Source organism: Nothobranchius furzeri, chromosome 14 (genome assembly GCF_043380555.1).
Source record: "Nothobranchius furzeri strain GRZ-AD chromosome 14, NfurGRZ-RIMD1, whole genome shotgun sequence".
NCBI lineage: Eukaryota > Metazoa > Chordata > Actinopteri > Cyprinodontiformes > Nothobranchiidae > Nothobranchius > Nothobranchius furzeri.
In genome coordinates this window covers 55,511,026-55,538,271 of record NC_091754.1, presented here as the reverse complement: position 1 = coordinate 55,538,271, position 27,246 = coordinate 55,511,026, and the positions used below count along the sequence as shown (strand labels likewise).

General features: G+C 42.1%; 1 protein-coding gene across 1 annotated transcript in view; it reads left to right on the top strand.

Annotated features, from left to right (window-relative positions):
• The first annotated feature begins 1,140 nt into the window (after positions 1-1,140).
• The window catches only part of LOC107381042 (transmembrane protein 163a), a 37,424-nt gene continuing 11,318 nt past the window's right edge, over positions 1,141-27,246 (top strand). The window contains exons 1-5 of the mRNA XM_015952525.3: positions 1,141-2,447; positions 7,324-7,443; positions 15,664-15,707; positions 15,796-15,887; positions 20,930-21,026. Coding sequence (XP_015808011.3) covers positions 2,240-2,447; positions 7,324-7,443; positions 15,664-15,707; positions 15,796-15,887; positions 20,930-21,026 — 561 coding nt within the window. The 5' untranslated portion in view covers positions 1,141-2,239. The remainder of the gene's footprint in view (positions 2,448-7,323; positions 7,444-15,663; positions 15,708-15,795; positions 15,888-20,929; positions 21,027-27,246) is intronic.

Sequence of the window (27,246 nt, the reverse complement as noted above, 5' to 3'; positions counted from 1 at the left end):
AAAGCCCTTTTTGGGCCGAGTAGACCTGTAGGGAAAAAGCTAAGATCAAGTTTACTCATATTTTAATACATTTGCAGTGGCCTCTGGTAGGAATAAATGCCTTGTAAGTCAGGGGGAAATGCTCAGATGTGCCTGTTTGAGGACGAAGAAGTCGGCTGGAGAAGAAAGTAGCTTCAAGGAGGAGAATTAAAAATCTTATTTCCTGATATTCGGACATCTCACCTCTGATTGGATAAGAGCAACATGACACTGACTCTGTTTGCTCTGAAACGCTGATGTTTTACCTCCACAAATAACACCAGCCTGGAGGAGTTCTGCTGTGTTGCGGATCTGCCAATGCTAACGTTAGCTTCTACTAGCTGGATGTTCTCTGCTGTTTTCTGGATGCCAATAAAACAACAGCCTTTCCCGTCACAAGTTAAGGGTGAGTCCATGAATGTTAATTTGACATTATGACATAGATCTGTCAGACATTTCTGAACCAAGTGTTGTTCTGTTTAAGCTAATGCGGGTGTAGAAGGATATTTTCAGCCTGCATGTTAAACTCGGTGGCTGGTCATTTACAAAAATAATAAGTAAAACACGGTTTCTTAGTGAACACGCTCTTCTGTTGCAGAGCGTTGGCCTAGAACCTCTGGATCATGATGATTTGGTGTAAAACCGACTTTATCTTTTCTAATCCCGGTGCAGTAAAACTACTGATCTATAGATAGACTTATATAAAATGTCACCCGTGTTTCTGTCCCTCCACCTAAAGCAGGCTGGGATGTCAGAGGGTGTGGAGGGAAACAAACAAATCTCTAAACTGCTCATTGAAAATGTTTCTGGACCAACTGAGACCCACCCCTGGAGGCTCAGGCCCCCTGACGGTCAGATCATAGGACCTCCCCTGAGACAGGTGTGAGGGCGCGGCAGTAGCTCATTAGCATCAGCAAAAATTGGTTTAGTTCAGAGTGAGCAGTAGGTTGTAATGGGGATGAGTAATTAAAGAGCAGATTTGTCACTTTGGCCCTCCTGCCAGTCTGTAGGACTATTTCCTTTGTGTTTTTTTTCCTTTTAATTTGCTTCTACAGACAGAGCGCAACATCTACAGACAGAGCGCAACATCTTCAGCCAGGTTTGTCAGTGTGGAGAGTTGCCATTTCCTGTTGTTACTTTCAAAGTAAAACTTTTTTTGTTCACAGTGACTGCAGTTTATTTTTTCTTGGAAAGATTTTACTAGTTTAATTGAAAGATCCAAACAACTAAAAAAATGGATGTTTTATTTTGCGCCACTCATGCAAAAATATTTTTCTGTTTCAAGATCCAGCCATTTCTTTTCAGCTTGTCCGGAGTTGGGTCACAGGGGCAGCAGCCCCCGGAAGTCCAGACTCACCTCTCCCCAGCCGCTGATTAGGACAACACCTCCGGGGGAAATCCAAGGTGCTCCATGGCCAGCCCCCAGCGTGTCCATGGTGTTGGATTTCAAGATGGTTGCACATAATTGAGTCTAATATTTATAAATAACACTTTAAATCACTGAACCACTGAAAAATGGCCAGTATTAACAGATGCTTATAGTGATGCCTAGAATGTTAGCATTTTAGCATTAGCAGTTATGGCTGACGTCTTAGTTCCGTCTACTCTATGTGTGACATTTTAGAAGATTATTGTGTATTGGAAATGGAAATTTTTACATCAGCAACATAAAATGGTAACTAATGGCTTGGCTAAATAAAAGTTAAGACATAATAGCTAAATGAAAGTAGGTTTAACAGCTGCCAGGGAATTTGTTTAAAGTTAGATTAGAAATCAAATGCTTACAGCTAACAGCTAAAAAACTGGAATTTTGTTGACATAATAAGTAATCAACTGAACTGAACATACAAGTTGTTGAACATCCAAATGAGATTTTTTTTCTTGGTTGAAATTTAGGAGTTCTAAATACAACTTTTCCCTGTTATGATTATTAATACTAAATATATTATTTATTTATAACAGAATAACATTTCAAATAAATTCGAGAATAGACGTTCAAAAACTGAGCACTAACCACTTTCTGTCTTTTGAGTTTTATTTTGAAATTTGCATTTCTTAATATCCGGTGTCGCCTCGCTCACAGCGGGTCGTTTGTCTCGGCCGGGCTTTCAGAAGGAGTCTCCCTCCTCCTCCTCCTCCGCAGGGTGTCTGCGGGTCTCCGTCCGTCTGAACGGCTGCTCCTCTCGTCCAGGTGAGACATTGTTGGAGTTCCTCCGAGAAGATGACGGACTCCACGCCGCCGGAAACCGGCGCCATCCCGGACCCGGCCGTCGGTGCGGACTCTAGGGTAATGAACGGACAGCGTGAGCGGGTGGGTTCCCCTCCGCAACAACAACAAGGAGCAGAGCAGCAGGAGAACACGGAAAGTCAGGGAGAAGGTCTCAACATGGACCACGAGATGAAGATAACAGAGAGCATAGAGGACAGAGGTGGGCGCATTTGTACCTTTATTAACTCACTTAACTAAAACCCCGCTATAAGTACTTGAACCCAAAATTAAAAAAATATTTGGGTTAATCAGAAATTGTGTGTTGCAGTAATACGTTTGAAGGGAAATTACTAAAGAATAAAAATAAAGTGTTAAATTTTCTCCTAGACATCAGTGGGAGTTATTTATTTATTAAACTGTTCTGTTATCCTAGGCGGGTAGAGTTAGTAGATCTGAGGGCCTTAAAATGTCAGATTTAGTCTGAAAACAGGAGCAAGAAGAGAATCAGGTGAGAAAACCTGAACTCCTTTGGATCCACTAATGATTTTAAATATTTTACAAAATTTTACTCCCATACATTTTTATAGCTCCCTGCCAGAATACTGCTGTTGTGTCCTTGGGCAAGGCACTTTACCCACCATACCTGCTAGTGATTATTGGAGGGACTGGTGGCACCAGTGTTCGGCAGCCTCACGTCCTTCATTGCTCCCCAGGGCAGCTTTGGCTACAACGTAGCTCATCCCCACCAGCATGTGCATGACTGAGTGTGTTGTAAAGCACCTTGGGGGGCTGTAGAACCCTATGAAGGAGCTATTCATTTACAGACCATTACCAAATGTTGTATTTTCTTCTAAATTGGATGTAAAGCGTCTTTCTAACTAGTCACATCTACGACACTAAAAAAATTAAAATGTACACATTTAGGGCTGCAACAACGAATCGATAAATTCGATGAAAATCGATTACTAAAAGCGTTGGCAACGAATTGCGTCATCGATTCGTTGTGTCGCACAACTCTTCCAAAAGTGCCCCCCCCTTCCCGCCCGCCATTGAGCGCAGACCAGAGCAAGTCAGATCAGCGCGAGGGAGAGCCGCAGATCAACGCGAGGGAGAGCTGCAGATCAACGCGAGGGAGAGCCATAGCGTTGCCATAGTGTGACGTCATAGGCACAGATCCCCTGTCCTCTTGTTTGGAAATGGAAATATGATCACCCTACATTAAACAAACTGTCCACCCGGTCACACTATGGCAACGCCACACAAACCACGTTGGGACCCATTTTTTGTAAGAACTAAATTAATATCAGATTCTGCCAATTAAAGGGCTCTAAAACAATTCATATCTAAATATTTTGCATATTTAATGCAAAATCTCATTTTTCTGCTTTAGTGCTGCAACAAGGTTTTATTAATAAGAAATTATTATACCTTTTGTTTTACTACAGCATCGGTACGCTTCCTGTGCACAGATTATTAAGGATGCTTGTTTCAGCTGTGAGATTAGACGATAGGATCAATGATAAAATAAGTTGTCACACTCCATGGAAACTTTCAGAGAATCCACAAATAGTGGCTTTCAAATGATTTTGTTACTTTTAGCAAGTTTAGAAAAGCAGCAGCAGATGAGACAGCATGTCTGATAATTTAGTTTTTCATCTGATAATATTAGAACATGTCAGTAATGTCTGAGGGGCTTTTTATAAACACCATATAACTAACACTACTGGAGAGGGCATGAATTACACAGAGGCTTCTGGGGAGCCCAGTTATTGGGGGGGTGGGGGGTGGGCATTTTGCCTTGGCCCCCAAAATGTCTTGAAACGGCCCTGGGTGTGTGACTGAGTTTTGAAGGTGATCTGAATTGTATCAGATGTATAAATATTACATGTGTATAACTTATTGTTTTTTACTGGTAAAAACGTGTCGTGGAGATAAATCTACCTACATTTTACTTTTCAACACTTTGTTTTGTTTTCTTGTTTTTATTTAACTATTTTCCTGTCCTGTCTGTCTCTCATCTTCCTGCATCTCCTCTTAATTCTCCAGAAAATCTGTTGCCTGGATTCTTACCTTTTCACCTCATCAGTTACTTTTGAGCAGATCAAAGGGATCTCCTGACCGAAAAGCGCAGAGCGCGTTTTCGATGCTGCGTGAGGTGACATCACCGCAGCACAGGTGATGAGCTCCGCAGTAGCGAGCTTCAGGCACAAATAAGACAGAAAATAGAGAACATGTGCGGACATGAACGATCGTGTGCTAATTATAGTTTTTTGGTTGCGCCACTTTGAGAATGGACCGTGCGCTGGAAGCAGCTGCCTGGATCGCTGTGCAACAATGCGGAACCGGTTCGCAGCAGCGCAAGTCTGCAGGCTCTCCCTCGCGCTGATCTGCCGGCTCTCCCTCGCGTTGATCTGCGGCTCTCCCTCGCGCTGATCTGACTTGCTCTGGTCTGCGCGCAACGGCGAGCAGGAAGGGGGGGCGCTTTTGGAAGAGTTGTGCGACACAACGAATCGATGACGCAATTCGTTGCCAACGCTTTTAGTAATCGATTTTCATCGAATTTATCGATTCGTTGTTGCAGCCCTACCTATGACTGAACGTCAGTTGAGAGTCAGTCTCATGCAGACTGACCAGTGAAGAGAGGGCCTCAAGTTAAGACCCTCTCCTCATTGGTCAGTCCACACGAGGTGGGTCAAAGGTTACTCTGGGCGGGTTACCTGTTGTCAGGCATTCAAGTATTGAGTATATTTACTGCATATTACAGTAAAATATTCTGTATGTGACCACATTATGGTGATCCTCGGGTCGTGATGATGGAGCCCTTGAATATTGTTGCCCAGGGTACAACAAAGTGTTAATCTGGCCCTGGTTCCGCCGTCACATTCCCGCAGAAACTGGTTGATCACACCGGGGCCAGACTACTAGCATGTGGTTTTACAACCACAATGTCCTCAGAAGCAAAAACGCTTTTCAAAGGGAGGGAGGAGTCCTAACTGTTGCTGCAGGCGTGTTGTGTGAGAGTGCAGTTATATACTGGTTAATATATTTTTTGGTTCAGTTGCTTTCATGTGGCCTAATGTGAGTCTATTTGGGATCATTGGAATGATCATCATTTCTTGATGTGACTTTATGGCAGTTGCCCAGGGCATCATCGCAAGGAGGATGGCATTCATTTACTTTTGTTTTATTTGGTATTTTTTCAGTCATTTTTGGAAATAGTGATCAATTTTGATTAATTCACAGCCTATGTTTAATTACATTTAAAATAAATGTCAACAGATGAGATCAAACAAAACAGATGAGAATTGCCCTTAAGCTGTTTAACTTGGACCAAGCATTTTAGGTCACAGATAGATGTAGCTTAGGGTCTCTGTCTATACACCTTGTAAGACAATTTAGGTGATGGCATGTTGTTTTTCTGCTATTGAACTGTTTTCTAATAATGTTGTGTTAAATAAAGTGAAGGAAGGAGAGAAATAACGTTTCCCTAGCAGTTTTTAAAAATTTCCCCATGTAATCCGATTAATCGATTAATCGTGTCGAGACCCCATCCGATTAATCGATTATCCAAATAATCGTTTGTTGCAGCCCTATACACATTGCAACCTAAAGTTTTGTCTGCTAGCAGCTGTGCGGCTGAAATTTACTTTTAGCCACTCCTTTCCACTGGACGCAAGGGTCGCAAAACGTACTTCGCACAGTTAGCCGCCGTTATGGTGGACCGCTTCAGTTCCATTGTCCCAGAAGCATTCATGTTCATTTTGTACGCTGTACGCTTCCAGAACTTGGTTCAGATCAGGCCAGGTAGGAAGTCAAACACAAAGCAGAGTAAAACAACGGAAACTTTCAAAATAAAAGTCACGTGCAGATTTCCACTTGCTTAACTTGTAAAAAACATACGACATTTCCTGTGAGACCTCAGTAGCCCAGGTAAACAGAACAGAGAACAAGCCACAAACCTTTTTGTATGCATTCAGCCATCTTTCTCCTTGCTTGTTATTGTGTGAACTTCAGTGTCTATTTAACATGGACGTAATTTTCACTTTAGAAGTGGTGGGGACACAGGGGTGTGTGTGTGTGTGTGTGTGTGTGTGTGTGTGTGGGTATCTTTACAGTATGCTCTAATGGGAAACAGGCTTTTCCGCTTGGTCCTAGAGCTCAACCAGTGTCAATTTAATATAGTGTAATATTGTTTTTGGATGGTAAAAAGTGCAGGGGTCAAAACTTGACTTTGGAAAAAGTGTGTGTGTGTGTGTGTGTGGGGGGGGGGGGGACATGTCCCCCCCTGTCCCCCCCAAAAATTATGTCCATGCTATTTAATATAGCATAATTTTGTTTTTGGATGGTAAAAAGTGAAGGGGACAAAACTTGACTTTGGAAAAAGTGAGGGGGCATGTGTCCCCCCCCAAAATAATTACGTCCATGGCCTCTAATATGTTACACATGTCTGGTGGAAAGGAGGGGTGACCCTGCGTTCTGTCCTTTTTTGCCTCTCATGTTTGCTGAATGGGAGTGAGAGACATAGCAGTTTCCATGGTAACCCTAATGAGCCACTGGCTGCAGCTTTAACCTTTCTTTCGATTGTGGTTCTTTAGACATCTTAAACATGAATTTTGTTTTTAGTTTAGATTATCGCAAAAGTGATGACATTTTGTGCAGTATCTGGAAGGAACCTTCCTAAATGTCTTGTGAAACGTTGCAATTAGTGTCATTACAGGGGTTAAAAGTGCTGCAAAATGACCACAGGAATCTTTTCTAGGTACTCCGTTATTGGAATTTTTTTTTGTCCATTTTTGATGCAGGAAACAGGGAGTAAACAAATTCTCAGAGGACAATATTTACCCTCAAAAAGGGACTTCTGATGCTAAATAGTGATTTTATGACATTCAAAGCCAATAATACAAGTTCATTATTAATCATCATTAAAAGCCCAGTTTACGTCATTTCATAGAGCAAAGTGATGTTATCTAAAACTGGCTAGCAACTGGAAACTAGTCAGTATTTAACTCTAATAATCATAAATGAGCTTATTAAAGTTAGATCCCATCCCAAATGAAACCTTGTGGGTTATTTCTACCCTGTGTTGTTGTCTGCAGGTCTGCTGGAGAGCAGCATGCGCCTGAAGCCCCACGAAGCCCAGAGTTACAGAAAGAAGGCCCTGTGGGTGTCCTGGGCGTCCATCGTGGTCACCATCATCCTGGCTATCGCTGCTTTCAGTGAGTAAAGGTTTTCAAACGAAACCAAACCGCTCACGCTTTTAGTGGAAGGACAGGTTTGGTAATTAGTGTCGCACCCTGCTGATCCACCCAACATCTTGACCAAACATTTGTCATCCAAAGACAACATGAAGAAATACAAACTCAAATAGCTTCTGTGAGAATCCTCTTTTGCTTAAACGGTTTGATTTTATGACTCACTAAACTTAATGGAAATTAGCTGCCAAGCTAGCCATCTCCACACTGGTTAACAGTCAGTAAACTCTACCAGAGGAACTGTGAGGAGTGACATTTATGGCATTTTAAATGAAATATTTGCATAAACTGTTAAGAAAATGTTGATATTGGAATTGTTTTAAAGTAGTTTTTTTATTAAACACTCAATTTATTTTTCCTCTTAAGCTGATGACTTAAGTTTTATCAAAATAAGAGCATGAAGACACACCCTTGACACACTCAGAAAGCATCACCCTTCAGGGAACAACGGTGTACGATCTGTCTCCTTACCAATCCTTCCATTCTTACAGGCCATAGTTGGATATTTGACCAAATATCGTTCTTATCTTATAATTAAGGGTTTTAACTTTTTCCGTAGAAATTTTAGATCACGTAAAACCTAAAATAAAACAGTTCACGTTTTAAAGAGGCTGCAGACACCCATTCCCATTAGCAGGTGGCAAAATTGTGATGTTTAGTGGAAATTTAAACCTGAATGGAATAAATTATTAGACTAAATTAACTTTAGTCACAGTAGAGCGAATGCAGACGACCATTTAAAAAGTCAACATCAGACCTTTTTAGGATCAGAATCAAACAAATGAGTTTAGACACCTACTAGTTAAATAAAGAAAAGAGGGACTATAAAAGTAGAGAAGAGCTGCTGCGCATGTCCTAACATGAAGTCAGGGTACATAAAAATGTGTTTTTGCAGGAACATCAATGCTTAGAAATAGAACGTAAATATATTTTTGGACGGATCCAGCCATGCCAGTTTGTTTTGCCCTCGTTCTGCCGTCTTTACTTGTGCTCAGAAGGGGAGGAAGTAAGCATCATTTGGAAGGCGCAACAAAATAAGAGCATGCTTGCAAAGTTAAATATTAAATAAATGTTGTGTGATTTGTTTAGTAAATTAGGCAGTTTGGAGGTGAAACTGGATCAGTGTGTCATAGCTGTGACTAGCGATTAGCTTGTCTGTCTGATCATGACTGTGTTTTCAAACTGAGGCTGTTCTACAACAGAAGATAATGATTGCTCATAATCCTCCACAGAAAGATCTGAACTACCCAATAAGAGGAAACGTCAATGATACGTCGTTAGTTCAATTTTTTAATGTCTAAACTGGAATGAAGATCTAATTCATGTTTGATCGTCTTCGCTTCGTTAAAGCTCCAGATATTTTTAGATCTTTGACCCACGTGTCCTGAGATGAAAGAACATGAATTTTGCTGCTTACATTTATAATTTAGTGCCATAAATCTGTGTCACACAGACCCTGGTTCTTCTTCTACTGCTGCTTTAAATGCAGACTCGTGCCTGACACCAGCGTGGTTTGCTGCGAACGCCGTGACGCTGTTTCTGAGAAAAGATAACAGAAATGTAGCTCCCTCCAACCGAGTGCTGCAGTAACAGGAAGCAGATTTAAGTTTCTTCTGATAAACAACATTTCCATGTGAGCACACACAACACTCTCTCCTCCTGTATGCAGGCTTTTCATTAGACTCACTGCTGCCGCTCATTAATGAAACATGACGCTGCTCCCAGATCAGCTGCAGAAATGAGACGTGGACGAGGAGGAAGTGATTACTGAGTCGTTACACACACACGCACGCACACACACACACACACACACACACACACACACACACATGCGCGCGCGCGCGGTCGCACACGCTGCTTTGTATTATGGCAACCCCTAAAAATCAGCAAACAAACACAAAGGTAATTAATCTCAGTTATTTAGGAGTATCTAAATAAAACACAGAGCTGGATTTTATAGTTTTTCTCGGGATCAGTTGGTGAAGTCGTCCATCAGTTTGATAGAAAAGAGACAAAAATGTATTTTTTTAGGAAATCAAGGAGAGAAAGATTCAGTGTTTAATACAGTTTGAACAATACGTTTCTTTTTTTCATTTATTTATTATTTATGATTCAAGTGTCACAAAAACAAAAACAAGTGTTTATGTCATTTTATTATATGAGAACAGCTCTGAGCATTCGTACGAACAGCATCCAGTAGTAGAACGCGGGAACCACACACACGTTCCTCTTCCATAAAATATTTTACCCAATAAATAATTATGTTGGTGGAAAAACAGCTTTTTCGCATAATTGGTGCTAAAACCAATAAAAGACACATGTGACTGACGGGAATCTGACATTGCATCATGGCTGATCTGCGTTGGAGGATTTGGCATAGCGTGCACTCTGGAGGGAACGCGTCCTCCATGAGCGCACCGATCTCCCCGAAGGAGATCCTTCTGGAGCTGCGCTGTGATTCGGGACCCTTTGTTGAGTGACGCTTATCCAGGATTCAAATTACGGGAGAGCTAAGGCGAGCCCAGCTCACCTGAAAGGGTGCAGGGCTCTCCTGGAAGCCCTCAACGCACACACCCAAGGTGAACCCAAAAGATGCTAGTTCTACTTATATCACATTTTCTACGTGGACTCTCCGGGGAGGTCCTACCTCAAGTGGAGGAGTTTAAGTATCTCGGGGTCTTGTTCACGAGTGAGGGTGGGAGGGATCGGGAGATCGGCAGGTGGATCGGTTCGGCGTCTGCAGTGATGCGGACGCTGAGCCGATCTGTCGTGGTGAAGAAGGAGCTAAGCCAGGCTCTCGATTTACCGGTCGATCTACGTCCCAATCCTCACCTATGGTCATGAGCTTTGGGTAATGACCGAAAGAACGAGATCGCGGATACAAGCGGCCGAAATGAGTTTCCTCCGTAGGGTGGCCGGGCTCAGCCTTAGAGATAGGGTGAGGAGCTCGGACATTCGGGAGGGACTCGGAGTAGAACCGCTGCTCCTCCGGATCGAAAGAAGCCAGTTGAGGTGGCTTGGGCATCTGGTCAGGATACCTCCTGGACGCCTCCCTGGGGAGGTGTTTCGGGCATGTCCTGCCTGCAGGAGGCCCCCGGGTCGACCCAGGACACGTTGGAGAGGTTACATCTCCAATCTGGTCCGGGAACGCCTTGGGGTCCTGCAGGAGGAGCTGCTGGAGGTGGCCGGGGAGAGGACGGTCTAGAGCTCCCTAGTTGGGATGCTGCCCCCGCGACCCGGACCCGGATAAGCGGAGGAAGACGACGACGACTCTTCGGGGATTCTTTTGAGCAGAGAGGACGTAGAGCGCTGATCGTAGATGTGTTCCAGGCACCTGCGTCCTGCACACGGCCACAGTAACATTCTAGAGTGTCAGAACACCAAAAAATATATATAATTAACACACGATTGTTTATGTCGGCTCATATTCTCTGGTGCTTTCTGTCTTTTATTTGTGCCTGAGGTGCTCAGCTCCACAGCAGCGAAGCGCATCACCTGACTACTGCTAAGTAGGCGGCCGGCGCACACCCTGGTGTTTTTGCGGTCGGTAGATCCCTTTGATCTGCTTAGTTCAAAAGTAACTCGAGAGGTAAAAATATAGGAAGCCAGGCAGCAGTTTTTCTGTTGGATTGAGCGGAGCTGCTGGAAAAAAAGACAGACAGGACAGAAAAATAGTCAAATTAAAAAAAAGAAAACTAAAGAAGGTGTTTGAAAAGGAAAATGTAGGTAGATTTAGCCCACTACCTTTATAAAGCAGTCATTTATAAGCATGTAATATTTATTTATTTGATACAATTCAGATCTCCTTCAAAGCTCAGTCCCACGGCCTTCTCAAGGCATTTTGGGGGGACAAGCCCCTCCGTCTGACCGGGCTTCCCCGGAAGCCTCTGTGTAATTCCTACCCTGGATTTCTCATAATCAATGTCTTATTTATTCCTGATGGGAACATCTCCTCTGTCCCAACCGCGTTTTTAACCTCTGCAACTTGTTTGGTTCTTTTGCGCTTTGGTAGCCAGTGTCTCGATCTCGCTGTCAATAAAGTTTTGGGGTTTTCTGGGTGGAAATCCCAGGGAATTCCCTCACATGCTGAGGACGTAGCGTGACCAAATATGATTAATTGAGGGTGTTTCTGTATGTAAATGACTGAGAACGGACGCAAGCACCTGGGTAAGCACAGGTGGGATTTATCATCAGACGATCGCGGAGGAACATGCGTGTGAGAGGCCACCGCGCGTTTCCTATCTCAGGATTTTGACTATTCATGCACACATTCCAAATTTCTTTCATAGAAAGGAAATAGGACAGTTTCTATGAATGTTTGATAACTGAGAGCCCAGGACTCAATTCTGGTCCAAGAGTGAGATCTGGGGCTGGTGCACACGCTGATTAGCACATTAGCCTCAGTGTTTTATCTAAATGAACAATACTCCAAACACATGATCAAACAGACAACCATCGGAACGTCCTGTCTTCTCTCGCTTGTCAGATGAGACGAGAGAGACCATGACTGTTCATGTGAGCATAGATTTGTGTGAGCCCCTCCCATCGGCATCCTCAGGGAGCCAATTAGCCATCAGGGTTCAGCGATGACGATCTGCAGCTGACTCATTTCCACCGAATTCATTCTTTCTCCTCCTAATGAGGAAGAGAGAGGTGCTTTGTTCTCATCAAGATACATTAAAACTAAAAAGGGTGTATAACTCATGAATACGTCAAATCCGTAAAAAAGATTTCTATTGACAGAGAAAAGCGATGCGTCACTATGTAAACGTCTTAAAGCTACAATGGCGATTCTGCATCTTCGTGCCTCTTATCAACAGTCTAACATAGTATAGCTATATATTAGGGATGTTAGAAAATATCGATATGGCATTATGTTGCGATATTTTTTCCTGCAATATTATACCGATATTCAAAAGCTGTGTATTGAATTTTTGGAAGAATTTACATGCAAACATTTGTGTTTTTTCTTTTCCTTTGGTGCAATTCAAACGCCGACCGCTAGTTGGCAGCAGTGTGCGGTTGGTCTTGTTTCCACCATTGAAATGTAAATCCCTCTATTATGGTTCAGATACCTCATGTTAAACATGTTACGTATCTGAATTGTCCTACAGTAATTTCTAAAAAAAAATCGCTAATATTGTCTGGCTGAATGTGTCGTAATATGTCTTAATACACATCCCTAATATAAATTTAATGTGGAGAAAAACAAATTATTGAAGTGGTTTTCTTGCATTTGTCTTAAACCCAAAATCATGGCTCGGACCAACAACGACGATTGGTCTCGCTGAACCACCGCACTTCCGCATTTACCTGGCTACTCCACTCATTGCACACTCGCGTGTTTAGCAACACAACACCACTGGTGTGAGAGGTTCTCCGCTCAATAGCATCAGAAAAGGAGAAACAGCTGGCTGCTACCACTTCAACTTTTGGACAAACTACGAGTCCTAAAGAGAAAAAGCTCCGTTTGAAGTCACGGGCAACAAAAGACGTTTTGACTTAGAAAAGAGCGATGGGTGTTTAGCGCTATCTTGTTTCTTCTGGCAATGCGGGTTCTTAGGGAAGCTAGGCAATGGGAAGGGCGAGAGTTCTGTGACTGTGTTTGTTTGTTTACTGAATTGCTATTGCAGCTTTAACATTGGACTAGTCATTTGCTTTACTTTACCTACAGGTGAGTGTACCCTCAATTCTTTATGTGCTTTCATTGTCAGTTTTCACGTATGCTGATGATGTTTTTTCATCCTTATAAAACCAGCAACTCCACCCAGGTTGGTTTAAGGTTCCCGCAGCCGTCCCTTGTTTTCCTGACTTCATGGTTTTCTCCACAGAGACATCTTGTATTGAATCACTAGGAAGTAAAAACCTAAAAAAAAAAAAACAAGCAACTTTTAGAGTAAACCCAATTGAAAATGGTCACCTTAGCTAGAGGAAACACAAAGCTGTTTCCAAATTCAGGCCTGCATCCTTTGAGTGATCTGTTTGACTCTGGGTCTAGAAAAATCACCTCAAGGCTGGATTACTCTAACTCCTGCTTATACGGCATCAGTAAAGCAGCTCTTTCTAGACTTCAGCTGGTCCAGAATTCAGCAGCTAGGTTGCTGACTGGAGCTGACAGAAGATAACACATTTCTCCAATTCTGAAATCTCTCCACTGGTTGCCCGTGCAGTTCAGGATAAATTTCAAAATTATGCTTCTGACTTACAAATCCTTGAACCTCCTCCATATCTGTGTGAACTTGTCCATTACTACAACCCGCCGCGTGCTCTCAGGTCCAAAGATAAGCTCCTCCTAGCTGTTCCCAATGCACGTTTAAAAAGCCGTGGAGAAAGGGCTTTCTCTCTCTGTGCACCAAAGCTGTGGAACGCATTACCACTGCTAGTGAGGCAAGCACCAACAGCTAGCATTTTTAAATCACGCCTGAAAACTCACTACTTCAACCTAGCATATACCACATAATTATGACCATCACTTACAACTTCATTGTTTAAAAATGGAATTCACAATATCAACTTCCGTACTATTGAGGTTCTTTTTTAAAATGTTTTTCTAATTTTTTATTCTCCCTGTGTCTTGATTTTTAGCTGTTAGTTTTGGGAATTTTGTTGTATTTCCTTTTTATCTTTTATCTGTGTTCGACATGATTGTATAACGCCTGTTTAATTAACTAACAATTTTAGTGTAAATGGTAAATGGTAAATGGCCTGTATTTGATATAGCGCCTTCTAGAGTCCTGGAACCCCCCAAGGCGCTTTACAACACAATCAGTCATTCACCCATTCACACACACATTCACACACTGGTGGGGATGAGCTACAATGTAGCCACAGCTGCCCTGGGGCGCACTGACAGAGGCAAGGCTGCCGAGCACTGGCGCCAATTTTAGTGTACAGCGCCTTGTTTGGTTGTAATGCCTTGTGAATGCGCTTTATAAATAAAATTGGATTGGATTGGCAATCATATCACAATTTATGTTTGGCAAAAATCACGATTTTATCACGATTTTTCCATTTCAACAATGCTAACATGAATTTCATCTAGAGGTGGCTCATACCCTACCATCCACAATATTATCAGTAATTATTTTTGTTCAGAGAAAAAAATCCATCATGTTAAGCTAAATTCATGATGTATTTGCATACCGTACTCAGAGGATAAAACCACCGCTATTTTGGCTTCACTGCTCTCCGTAGCTGTTTCCTGACTGGGCGTGGGTTTGGCCCGTCTCCCTACACAGACGGGATCAACAGATCTCCGGTCGGCAGCCACGGTGAAGAGGCTCGCACGAACAAACGTCGTAGTGTAGTTTGAAATTCATTAGCTTGTAACAATTAGTAATTAAAAGGACTACAAATGCAGACGCCGCATATATGATGTCACCACAGAATCTCGTCTCCCCCAGCGTAGCTGCTACTTACCACATGCCAGATTTATAGTGGCTTTCTCCACGTTTACTGCTCCTTCTGTCGTCCTGGAAGAAGGATTAGAAGCTTGCTAAACTCACAGCCATTTTTATTCTCCTCTCCATTGTCGCTCTCCATTTGTAGTTCCAAACGCGTTTTCATTCAAAACCTAAAATGACTTTTGCCGCCTGTTGAAAATAAGCGCTTTCTTGGCATCAAAATGTGTCTTTAACATTCACAAACGGCAGCAGACCCATGGTCCCGACATAAATATCGTGATAACAATGTAAACCCACTTGTTCTGTCATCACCTGGCTCACTGCAACACCTACGGGAAGCAACATTCAGCGCAGGAGCGTGCTGGATTTGACAGTTTGCATCCTTGATGTGTCACAATATTCAATACATCATCCATGTCATTTATCAGGTCTGGTTCATCTGTTTGCATTTGTTCAGGATGGATTCTGAGACTAAATTAAACCAGTGGTGTTATTCCTGCTGAGTCTGCAGATTTTAGGTGTCACAACAAGATCCCGCCCACTGAGGACCGGGACCTTCCGGCTAAATGAAAAAAGGGGGATAGAAGGAGCTGGAGATGCTGGCTCTGTATGCAGGACTGAAAGAGGCTTCAAGCCTCCTGTGAGGTTTCTAAAAATAACCACATGAGGTGGACTCCTCTCATGCACCGCACCAGTTTTTATCTCTTCGCACCATTCTATCTGTATTCTCACTCGCTCACTTAAGTCCTGTTTATGCCCGACTCTGCTCTGTGTCTCCTAGCTGTCTCCATCATGCGCCACAGCGCCTCGGCGTTCGGATTCGCGGTAAGTCTTGTACAAGTCCCACATACAGCTAGGAACAGCACGGAGTGGCGAGGTGAATGTTAAACTGCGTTTCGTGTTCCCTCTGCAGTTTGACGCCACGCTGGACGTGCTGTCGTCTGTCATCGTGCTGTGGCGCTACAGCAACGCAGCGGCCGTCCACTCTGCACACAGAGAATACATGTGAGTCCACGAGTGAAGGGACAAAAGCCCGCCGAGTGTGTGGTAGAGACTTGTCCCGCAGGAGCATCAAGTAATTGCTGTAGATTGGACAGATGAGATTATGTCCTCTGGAGAGGAGGCAAACTAAAAATAAAGATTCAGAACACGTCAAACACAAAGATACAGAATGCTAGCATTTATAAAAGATACATTTTATTTACTTGGTCATTTGCTTAATAACTTAACATTTTGTTTCATTTCTTGCTTTTGTTCCAAATATTGGGAGAACAGACTAATTTAGAGGCTATCTTACCATTATCGCAAACATTTTTCTTATAGTTTAAAAAAACTGATGTATAATTACACATAAAATCCATGTTTCTGTTTATTTCTGGTCTACTTCCAGAAGAAAAATCCAATGACGTGCTAATCTTATGTGAAAGAGTGTGATTTGATCGCCATTGGGATTTTGGTCAAAGCAGGGATAAAGCCCCGCCTCTTTTTTGGGCTCAGGCACTCGTCACAGCAGAAGCATCAGCTAAAGCTTAAACAGGTCACACAAAGGTGGACTTTACACGACTGAATTTATGTTTTTTTATGGTTTTTGTACAACGAAGTTTAGGTTTTTGATGTCTCATTTGGATGATGTCGCACTAATTTTTGCAGTCTGAAATTCTCAAAAACTCTGCAAAAAATTCTTAAGTAATGCCTTCGGAGTTGAAGCAAAGAGCTAAAAACCGAAGTGAACAACGGCACCGCCTACACTTGTTTGAGGGAGCTGAAAAGGGTTATGAAATCATGGACTGATGATGACCTGACTTTGTTGTTATTGGACTAATATTGGAGTAATGATTTTTTTTAGGGATGTCCCGATCCCGAGATTGGATCTGGCAGTTTATAAAAATTTTTTTTTCAGTCATCCGAGATCAGCAATTATAATTGACAAGTCTTGCAAATTTCCCCTAAATAGACTATGAGCACGTTAGCATATGCTACTTCCGGGGAAAACAGTCCTGTAGAGTGCTCCTTTTCCTGTGTGATAATCTCACCCTGTAGTCAGGTTTTCCAAAAAAAGACAACCAAATGGATGACGAATAAAGCGGCGAACCCCAGAGTCTGCTACGAGTTTGTTCATCCACGTCTCCGTAACAAAACATCAAGCAGCCGCGTCAGCGCTGAGAGTTTGCCCATTTTATTAGGGAGCGAGCGGACATTTCCCATAATCAAGAAGGGTAGATATGGTTTTTAGCTCTGTTCCCTCTCCAGAGCTGAATTCTGGAGACAGAACCGGGTTTCTGTGGAGAGCAAGTAACCATAAGCAGCACCCACAGCTGATCCCTGCAGTAAACAATCAATTCATTTCCCAGAGCCCTCCCAGAAAGTTCCAGAATCGGTAAAAAATGAACTCCATTTCCTCTTCTGGAGCTTACGTTCCGCTCTGCTGAATCTTCATTTCTCCATAATTCTGGAGGCAGAACCGATGTTCTCCGTGGAGAAGTGAGCTGCAGTCAGAGAGCTAGCGTTAGCTGCGCCCACCTTAAGGGCATTAAAACATGCACAGAAGAAAAAGCAAAAAAAAAAAAAAAGAGTAACGAAACGAGAGCTGCTGTTATTGGCTGCGGCCCACCTCGTGCTCTTTGTAACCGAACGCGATCAGTCCTTTTTAGTACTTTGGAGCCCATCTTCAAAGTAGGGATGCAACAATACCACTGTTTTCCAAACCGATACGATACGATACTTGGATCTGAGTACTCGCCGATACCGATTACCGATACCAATACTTCTACCACACACAAAATGCAATGAATTGGAATACAGCTTTTATTTTCTTCTCTGTTTTCAACAGGAAAAGACTGAGGTAGATAAAAAGTAAAATATTAGGTGAACAGAAATGACAAGTTACAGTGAAGTAACTTTCAAGCAACTGCATTGGTATCAGTTACTGGTATCTGTTAACTTTAACCGATACCGATACTGGTGTCGATATCTGTATCGGTACCGATACCTGTATTGGTATCGGTGCCGATACAGATATTGATACCAGTATCGGTATCGGTGCGTCCCTACTTCAAAGTAGCAATTCACCACAGAAAAAAGCTATCTGAAATATAACTCTACATCCGATCTCAAGACAGGAAGTCGATTTCATGGGATTTACAACAATGAGGGTAATACTTATGAATGAAATCAGTCTTAGAAAGTTAACTTGAGTTACTTGCTTAAAATAAATTTCAGCTTTATAAATTTCAATAGAAAAGGCAAACTATCGGATCGGGACTCGACATCGGATCGGAATCGGAAGCCTAACGTGCTGAACGGGCTGTCCTTACATTTTTTTTGTCCAACAGTGTGGATGTTTTTAACTTGTGGTTTATTTAATATCAGTCGGCTCTTGTTAGCGTTAGCTCGTTGTTAGTGCTAGCTATAGCAGGGTTTTTCACGATAGTTGTAATTCAGCTTTCAACCAGTAGGACGGAGAAGCTGGAAACTGTTTAGTGTTACTTGAGTCATTTGTTTTAGGCAAAATGTTTGGTCTGCTTGTAATTAGGTTTGATTTCAGGAAGTAAAAAGGAAGCACAGGTGTGTGGTTACCATGGTGACACTAATGACCCACTGGTAGCAGCTTTAACATTTTGATGTCATGAATTTTGCCTTTCTGCCCATGCTTCAGGCAACAAAACAGATTTTGTTACGATTTTCATTTTAAGCATACTTAAAAGCAGTTTTTAATTCTTTGAACCACTGAGATGATGGAAGGAAATAACAGTTTAGATACTTTAGATATTTTGGTCAGCTTACACCATTTTCTTTCATTTTACGCGATAAACTTCAAGATTGTTTTATTATAGAAAAATAAAGCCTAAGTCTATTGATGTGAAGATGAGAATGAAAGCAAAACATGTTTAATTAATTAATAGTTATTACACTAGTTCATCATTCATAAAAACACATAAATGTTTACTGATGAGGTTTTGTTAAAAAGCTACTGGTGCGCATAAATAGAAGACCATTTAAAAAGTCGTCTTCAACAGCTGAAGATGAATCCTGGTGGCGAAACAAAAGCAGACGGCTTAAGCGGCTGTCTGCGGGAAACAGATCCGAGTAGCGCGGATTTAATAGGCGTCTCCTTAAAGCTAAAGTTTATCTGACCAGTAATTTGACTGACATCAGGCCAGCTGTTGATCTGATGGATGCTTATTAAAGCCTCACGTTAAAACTTCCTCACAGATCATCTGGACTGACTGCAGAGTTTGTTTTCTCATTCCCATCGTCTAATTGGAGCGCCTCTCGTCAGTCAGCGTTCTCCCAACACATCACACACACTCAACACACTCAGGGTGGTGCATACAAGACTTGGAGAGCTCCAATTATCTGTAAGCGTGTGTGTGTGTGTGTGTGTGTGTGTGTGTGTGTGTGTGTGTAGTTGACAGCTAGACGCTTTCAGGGTCAGACGAATGCAAAGCCGGGGGGAAACTCAGCTATTCTCTTTCATTTTAGATGCGTCTGTGTCTGATAAAGGAGATCTGGGTGATGCTTAAGGGCTGTGTTGTTGCCAAGGTAACGTGCTTGCGGTGCAAAGCAAGGACAGATGATAGACTTGTTTCCTAATAAGTAACGGAGCTTTTCTGGAGCAAACACACCATTCGTTCAATAATATTATGAGCTTCCTGCTTTTTTGAGCGCCTTCACTCATGAGAACAGATATGGGCTGGTGGGGATACACCGCTCTTGTGTGTGTGTGTGTGTGTGTGTGTGTGTGTGCGTGTTCTGAAGTCTGAAGGCTGCACTCCAGCAACAATGGCTCTTGGGCTCTGACTGGATGAGGTAACCAAGGCAACACCCAACATCCCTCTGGGAAGTCCACAGCAGGATACTCTCTCTCTCTCTCTCTCTCTCTCTCTCTCTCTCTCTCTCTCTCTCTCTCTCTCTCTCTCTCTCTCTCTCTCACACACACACACACACACACACGCACACTGGTAACCATGCATGACCAGGGACGTATGTTCCAGCTGGCGTCTGCATCCCTCTAGACTCGGCTAATTGGTGAGCGGTGCTTTAAGGACATCTGCTGCTGCTAAAGCGATACTCACATAGGCTTCCTTTCATAGACGAGTTCCTCGATTCTCACCTTCAAGTGTGCTATAGATGTGTCAGACTCAACCGGGGTCACTCTAAAACAAAAGCAAAAAAATGTGGCCTACAATCTGACTCACATTTGTTTAACAAAATTTTTTGAACAAAAAAGAATTTTATTAAAATTTTTTTTTAATAAAAATAAATCATGAGTACATTTTTAAACAACTGTAACCCTTTTTACAAAGCATTACATTTTACATAAAACATTATGAATATATGTTTTTTTAACCATACAAAACAGTTTTGATCTATTAAGTCATGATAAAAATTGTTGGTAAAATAAATTGTGTTATTCCAGTTTTCTCCTAAAAAGGACCATTTTCTTTTCTACAAATTGTTTTCTCTCCTTTTTCCACAAAATTTATAATTCAAATGGAAGTTTGGTAATATATTAAAAAAAAAATCTGGCTTCAAAGTTCTTGGTTACAAAATTTTTTATGTGTTTCGGAAAAGCTACAGTATGTTCTACTGTTTTTTCTTTGTTTTCACAAATCATTAAATAAATATTCCAACATGTTTAGTTAAAATAAAAATAACAAGGTTTTAACCCCCCCGAGACCTGAATTTGTATTTGGTCTGATTTAAAAGAAAGACACTTCTAGCCGTCACAGATTTGTCAACTTTCATAAACATGAACAAAAATGTTTTAATAAAAAAAGTTATGGTCATTTTGACAAACTTCCAGCAAAAAAAGAAAAAAAGTTCTGTATTAGCAAAATCATGAGTTACAACAAAAATTGCGTCAACATTTTTAAATTTTAAATCATACTCACATTTTAAAATCCATTTGTTTTTGTAAACATTGACACCACAATTCTTTATATTTTATTTAAAATCTTTTATGTGAATAAAAACCTTTCTCTAATTCATTTAAATATAAATAAATCTGTTTCTTATCCTTTGTTTTGCCTCCTCTTTCTGCCCAGAGCCTGTGTTATCCTGGGTGTCATTTTCGTCCTGTCCTCCCTGTGCATCATGGGAAAGGCCATCCACGACCTGGCCACCAAGCTGCTTCCGGAAGTGGTGAGAATTGATCAGCTGCACACATAAAAAAATAGACAACTCTTCCAGAATGGTACAACGCTGAAGCAAACATCTAAACACCATCTCATCATCTTGTTAACCACCAGAACTACAGATTAGCACTCACCAGCTCCAGCTTTGGGTCAAAACAGGACTCAACATGGAGACGGATGGCAGGTTTGGATCAAATAAACCACCATATGGGACACATTAGGTTGTCCATTTCACAGTCGGAGGACAAAGATCCTGAAAACATCCTCAAGCTGATCCTAAAACGGCCGTATTAGTGACAGCTGGACGGTTCGCCTCGGTCAACTCCACCACGGTTTAATGGATAATCTGATTTTCCAGAGGAATTTGTAGTAATGTCAAAGCCTTGCCAGACTAATGCCAGCTCTCTGCCAGGGACGAGGATTTCAGAAATAGAAAAACAAACATTTGAGTTTGGGCTGATCTAAAAATATCTGAACAGCACAGACAGTTATTGATGTCGTTCCAGTTATTTGCATTAAGCTGCCTGACTCTGTCCTAGTGACTCTGTCCTTAAATGAACCTGATTTAAAATATCACGTTTTCAGCTTCACATAGTCCTCATCACTGAAAAGGACATCAAACAAACAGAGCTGCTAGTTTTGATGTTTGCTTTTGAAGCAGATTTATGTATATACAATAATAAAATATCCATTTCATTAGCCGAAAGGGGCAAAACTTACAGGTAGCTGAATTTAGCATAATTCATTGTTACCCATTTGTAATCTGAAACATTCCCATATCATGATACCGTCAGTGCCATTATGCCGTTAGGTGGGATTACAGGTGTAGGATTTGCATCTGCATGAGGTATTTTGACCCTTTATCCAAAAGCTTACCTAATAATTAGTGATAATCATCTTCTGATCAATTAAGCCAGCATCTTGCTAGGAAGACATGTTGGAGACAAAATGCGAACAGCATTGATGACTGAGTCTCTAATTAATTTCTAAACATTCATGAAAGATTCTTCAAATCATCTTGAACAACTTGTTCTGGGAATCTCCAAGTAGTCTTGAAACATTCACCAGAGAATCTCTAAGTTGTCTCAAAAAATTCCCAAAGAAGTCTCCAAAAAATTTCTAGACATTCAAAAGGGAGTCTCCAAATCATCATAAAAATTTTACGGGGTCTTCAAGTCATGAAATTTTCACGAGGGATCTCCATGTTGTATCACAAATTTCAGAAAGGATTCTCCCAAATCATTCATAAACATTCACAAAGGAATCTCCAAGTGCTCTAAAAATTCACAAAGGAGTCTAAGTAATTTCTAAACATTCGAAAGGGTGTCTCCAAATCATTGTGAAAAATTAATGGAGTCTTCAATTTATCATGTAACATTCATTAGGCATAATCCATGTCTTAAAAACTTCCTAAAGGAGTTTCCATTTCTTAAAATTCAATATAGATTATCCAAATTGTCATAAAATATTCACAAGGCAGTCTCCAAGTTGTCTCAAATAATTCACAAATGAGTCTCCAAGTCGTCCTGAAACATTCACAACAGAGACTTCAAATCATATCAAAACAGTCATAAATGAGTCTCCCAATCATCTCAAAACATTCACAAGGGAGTCTCCAGATAGTTTCAAAACAAGTACAAGGTTGTCTCCAAATTGTCTCAAAACATTGAAAAAGGATTTTCATTTTCTTGCGTGAGTTTCAGGGTGTCTGTCGTGATGCTGGAATCAGATGTTATAAAATTCTAGATTCATAGCAAGTGCAGTTGTAATGGGCTTGACACATGGGAGGCGACAAACGACCGCAATCAGCAAAATTTGTCGCTGTCGCTTTTATTACCTGACACATGGGAGGCGATCCGCGGCAAAGCTGTCTACGCGTTCTGTTTCATGGCGAAATCGAAACTTCCGTTGTTTTGTTTGGCTTTGTCAGGTTGGAGGGAATTAAGGTTATTTAAGCGGTTCAGAGTTAAAAAAGCGGTAGATATGATGTTTCACAAGGTGCTGCTAGAGTTATGTGAAATCTTACTTCTGATTTTACTATATAAAACTTACTAATAATCAACTTCTCCTCCCATGTTTGCTCGGAGATGTACGGAGCATCCTGTCCGCTCATTGGTCAGTGAATGAAACCTCCGTTGATTGGTCCTTGTCCGAGCGACAGCGATGAAAAGTTGAAAATATTTCAACTTTCTGGGATTGCGTTGCTGGATCGCCTGTGCACGACACGTGCACGAGCGCAAAATTTCACACGCACGTTTTTCACGTTTCGCTTAGTAGGAGGGAGACCCGCGATTATCGCTTTGTCGCTCATGTCTCATTGAAAATGAATGGAGGAGAGGCGATGTCGCCTCCCGTGTGTCGAGCCCATTAGTCAGAATTCCCATCAGTGTCTGAAATGTTGGAGACTAAACTAAGTTGCCACTGGAGACGAAAAATTTACTACAACACAATAGTGTGAAATAAAAAGGAAACTAAACCTTGTATGTATAGATTGTGACAAGAACATTTTTTGTTTCTCAATATATTAGCATTTCTGACCAAAGAAAAGTCTCCGAAATACCAGTATTTTAAAATAAGTTGCAAAATGTTGAAAATATTTGCTTGCCTGCCTGTTTATCTAGGTTTTCTTGCAGTAGAAGGTCATGTCAACAGACTGATCAATTTATGTTTTTGCTACTTTTCTACTTTTTGGCCTTTGTCTTTTTTTATTTCTTAGATAGATTTACATTTGTGTTTCTAAGTGTTTTTTTTTCTTGTCTTAGGTTTTATAGCTAATTAAAAGTCTAAAATAATGATAAATAAACCCATCACGGTGGGAAACTGACTCATATAGTAAAACATTTAGTTTCAGCTCTTGAAATACAAAAAATGCAACAGAATGTTTTTTCAATAAAACAAACTTTCAGCTTTCTCGCTATAGTTCCCAAAGATTTTACTTAATTACATTTAGTTTATTTTCTCTGAAGCCACAGAGGAACTCCACAGCAGCTGTTTACATAACAAGGGTCATGTGACTCCCAGTCAGCACACAGGTGGAATTAATGGACCAAATTTGGTGACTTGTGACAGCAGCACTTGATCACGTTCAGGGTTTAAACAGAAAACAGGGAGAATAAACATACATCTGGTTACATATCAGGATGCAGTAGTCGAGTCTAGATTTGTTAGTCAGTTTTCTGAGTATTGACATTTACGCGTGAGTTCCTGGGATGACAGTCTGGTGTCAAATTCTGTTCTGTACTCCATAATGAGCTGAAGCCTTGATTAGTTTTCATGGAAACAGACTGAACGTCCAATCAGAGGGTTTTAATTTTCTCTGGGTATCGTGTGAATTAGTGAGAATGAGGCATAACCCGTCGCTGCTGCTGTTCGATGAAGAGTGTCACAAATCTCAGGTGTGAAGAGTCACAAACACGTCTGAAATAGCATCATGGCCCTGTTGCTAGGCAGTAGTCATCGCCGTAGAAATGGATAGAAGAAGGAGGGCATTTAGGAGCAAATTAGTTTGTGAAACAACTTTAATTAACACATTTTTTTTCTTCCTCGTGTAGCCTGGAGAACAAAAGTCTTTTGTTTCAGTGTTTTATCACACGATGAAGAAATATTATTCTTTGTCATTTAACTCATTTTCATCCATTTTTTTTACGGGGCAAGCGTCGGAATGAGCCGCGAGAACAAACATCGCAGTTCTAAAGCTGATCTTCATCCGTGTATGTCACGCGTCACGTGATCAGGAAGCAGAAAATACACGTGTTAGGAGATTGTTTTGGGCCGCTGCTGTGAAAAAAGTGAGCTGCTCACAATTCAACAACGGATTATGAAGGAACGGTTACCGCTAGAAACACACAGATTCTTCTTGATGTAAGAAGTGAGTCTACTTTTTGTCTACAGGTAGTTTTGGCGTTTACATCATCAAAGAGCACAATGTTCTATGACTCTTCAAAAAACAGTAAAACACTCAAAAATTGTGGCAGCCAGGGGGTTTTTCTGGGCAGGAAACAGCTGGCAGTAATCATGTTTTCCTGGCAAAAGTTACAAGATTCCTCACCTAATATCCATCCAATTTCGTCCGCTTTTCTGGGGTCGGGTTGCGGAGGCAGCAGCCTAAGCAGGCAGGCCCAGACTTCCCTCTCCCCAGCCACTTGGGCCAGCTCCTCCGGGGGAATCCCAAGGCGATCCCTGGCCAGCTGAGAGACTAATGGGCCATTCCCATCTGTACCGGGTCGGCCCGGGCCGGGTAGCGTAGGTTGTTTACATATCTGGGTGGCCTGGTATTTTTCCGGGCCAACCAAGGCTCATTCTCAGCCCTCTTCTCGAGGGGGTCTGCTTCAGGCCGACCAGGGCCAACACACCCACTGCTGACAGCAAATTCACACCTTCCAATAGAGCAAGCCTCTGATTGGTGGGTAGAATCAGCCCACATGGGCTTAAGACAAGGATGTGTGGAATTAACCGGGCCAGGCTGGGGCCGACTGGGGCTACCCGGCCCGGGCCGACCTGGTACAGATGGGAATGGCCCAATAGTCCCTCCAGCGTGTCCTGGGTCTTCCTCTAGGTCTCCTCCCGGTTGGACGTACCTGAAAAACCTCACCAGTGAGGCGTCCAGGAGGCATCCTAATTAGAGGCCCGAGCCACTTCAACTGGCTCCTCTCGATGTGGAGCAGCAGCAGATCTACTCTGAGCTTCTTGACCCCTCTCTAAACCTCTGTTCATCTTCAAGAGATAAGAAAAGGTTGTGGCTAAACAACTCACAGCTGCTCTTGAACATAACCTCTATGATAGTTTCCAGTCAGGTTTTTGTAGAGCTCATTCTACTGAAACAGCTCTTCTTAGGTCTCAAATGACCTTCTGACTCAGTGTTGCAGCGGACTGTTCTGTTCAGGTCAGGTCCTGCAGAACCTGACTGCAGCCTTTGACACTGTTGACCATCATCTGCAACTAGAGAGGCTGAAATACTGGGTAGGCCTATCAGGATCTGCCCTGTAGTGGTTCTCCTCATATCTGAGTGTTCCTTCTCTGTGGCCGTCTCCAAGTGTAGGTACACCACCACCTCCCTCACCCATGGTGTCCCACAAGGTTCTGTGCTGGGGCCCCTACTTTTCCTCCTTTCTCTGCTTCCTCATCAGCACGTCCTGAGCTCCTGTAAAGGAATCTCCTACCATCTTTATGCAGATGACATCCAACTGTACAGGTCCTTCTCAAAAAATTTGCATATTGTGATGAAGTTCATTATTGTCTGTAATGTACTGATAAACATTAGACTTTCATATATATTAGATTCATTACACACAACTGAAGAAGTTCAAGCCTTTTACTGTTTCTAATATTGATGATTTTGGCATACAGCTCATGAAAACCCAAAATTCCTATCTCAAAAAATTAGCATATGACGAAAAGGTTCTCTAAACGAGCTATTAACCTAATCATCTGAATAAACTAATTAACTCTAAACACCTGCAAATGATTCCTGAGGCTTTTAAAAACTCCCAGCCTGGTTCATTACTCAAAACCGCAATCATGGGTAAGACTGCCGACCTGACTGCTGTCCAGAAGGCCATCATTGACACCCTCAAGCAAGAGGGGAAGACACAGAAAGAAATTTCTGAACGAATAGGCTGTTCCCAGAGTGCTGTATCAAGGCACCTCAGTGGGAAGTCTGTGGGAAGGAAAAAGTGTGGCAGAAAACGCTGCACAACGAGAAGAGGTGACCGGACCCTGAGGAAGATTGTGGAGAAGGACCGATTCCAGACTTTGGGGGACCTGCGGAAGCAGTGGACTGAGTCTGGAGTAGAAACATCCAGAGCCACCGTGTACAGGCGTGTGCAGTAAATGGGCTACAGGTGCTGCATTCCCCAGGTCAAGCTACTTTTGAACCAGAAACAGCGGCAGAAGCGCCTGACCTGGGCTACAGAGAAGCAGCACTGGACTGTTGCTCAGTGGTCCAAAGTACTTTTTTTGGATGAAAGCAAATTTTGCATGTCATTCGGAAATCAAGGTGCCAGAGTCTGGAGGAAGACTGGGCAGAGGGAAATACCAAAATGCCTGAAGTCCCGTGTCAAGTACCCACAGTCAGTGATGGTCTGGGGCGCCATGCCAGCTGCTGGTGTTGGTCCACTGTTTTATCAAGGGCAGGGTCATTGCAGCTAGCTATCAGGAGATTTTGGAGCACTTCATGCTTCCATCTGCTGAAAAGCTTTATGGAGATGAAGATTTCATTTTTCAGCACG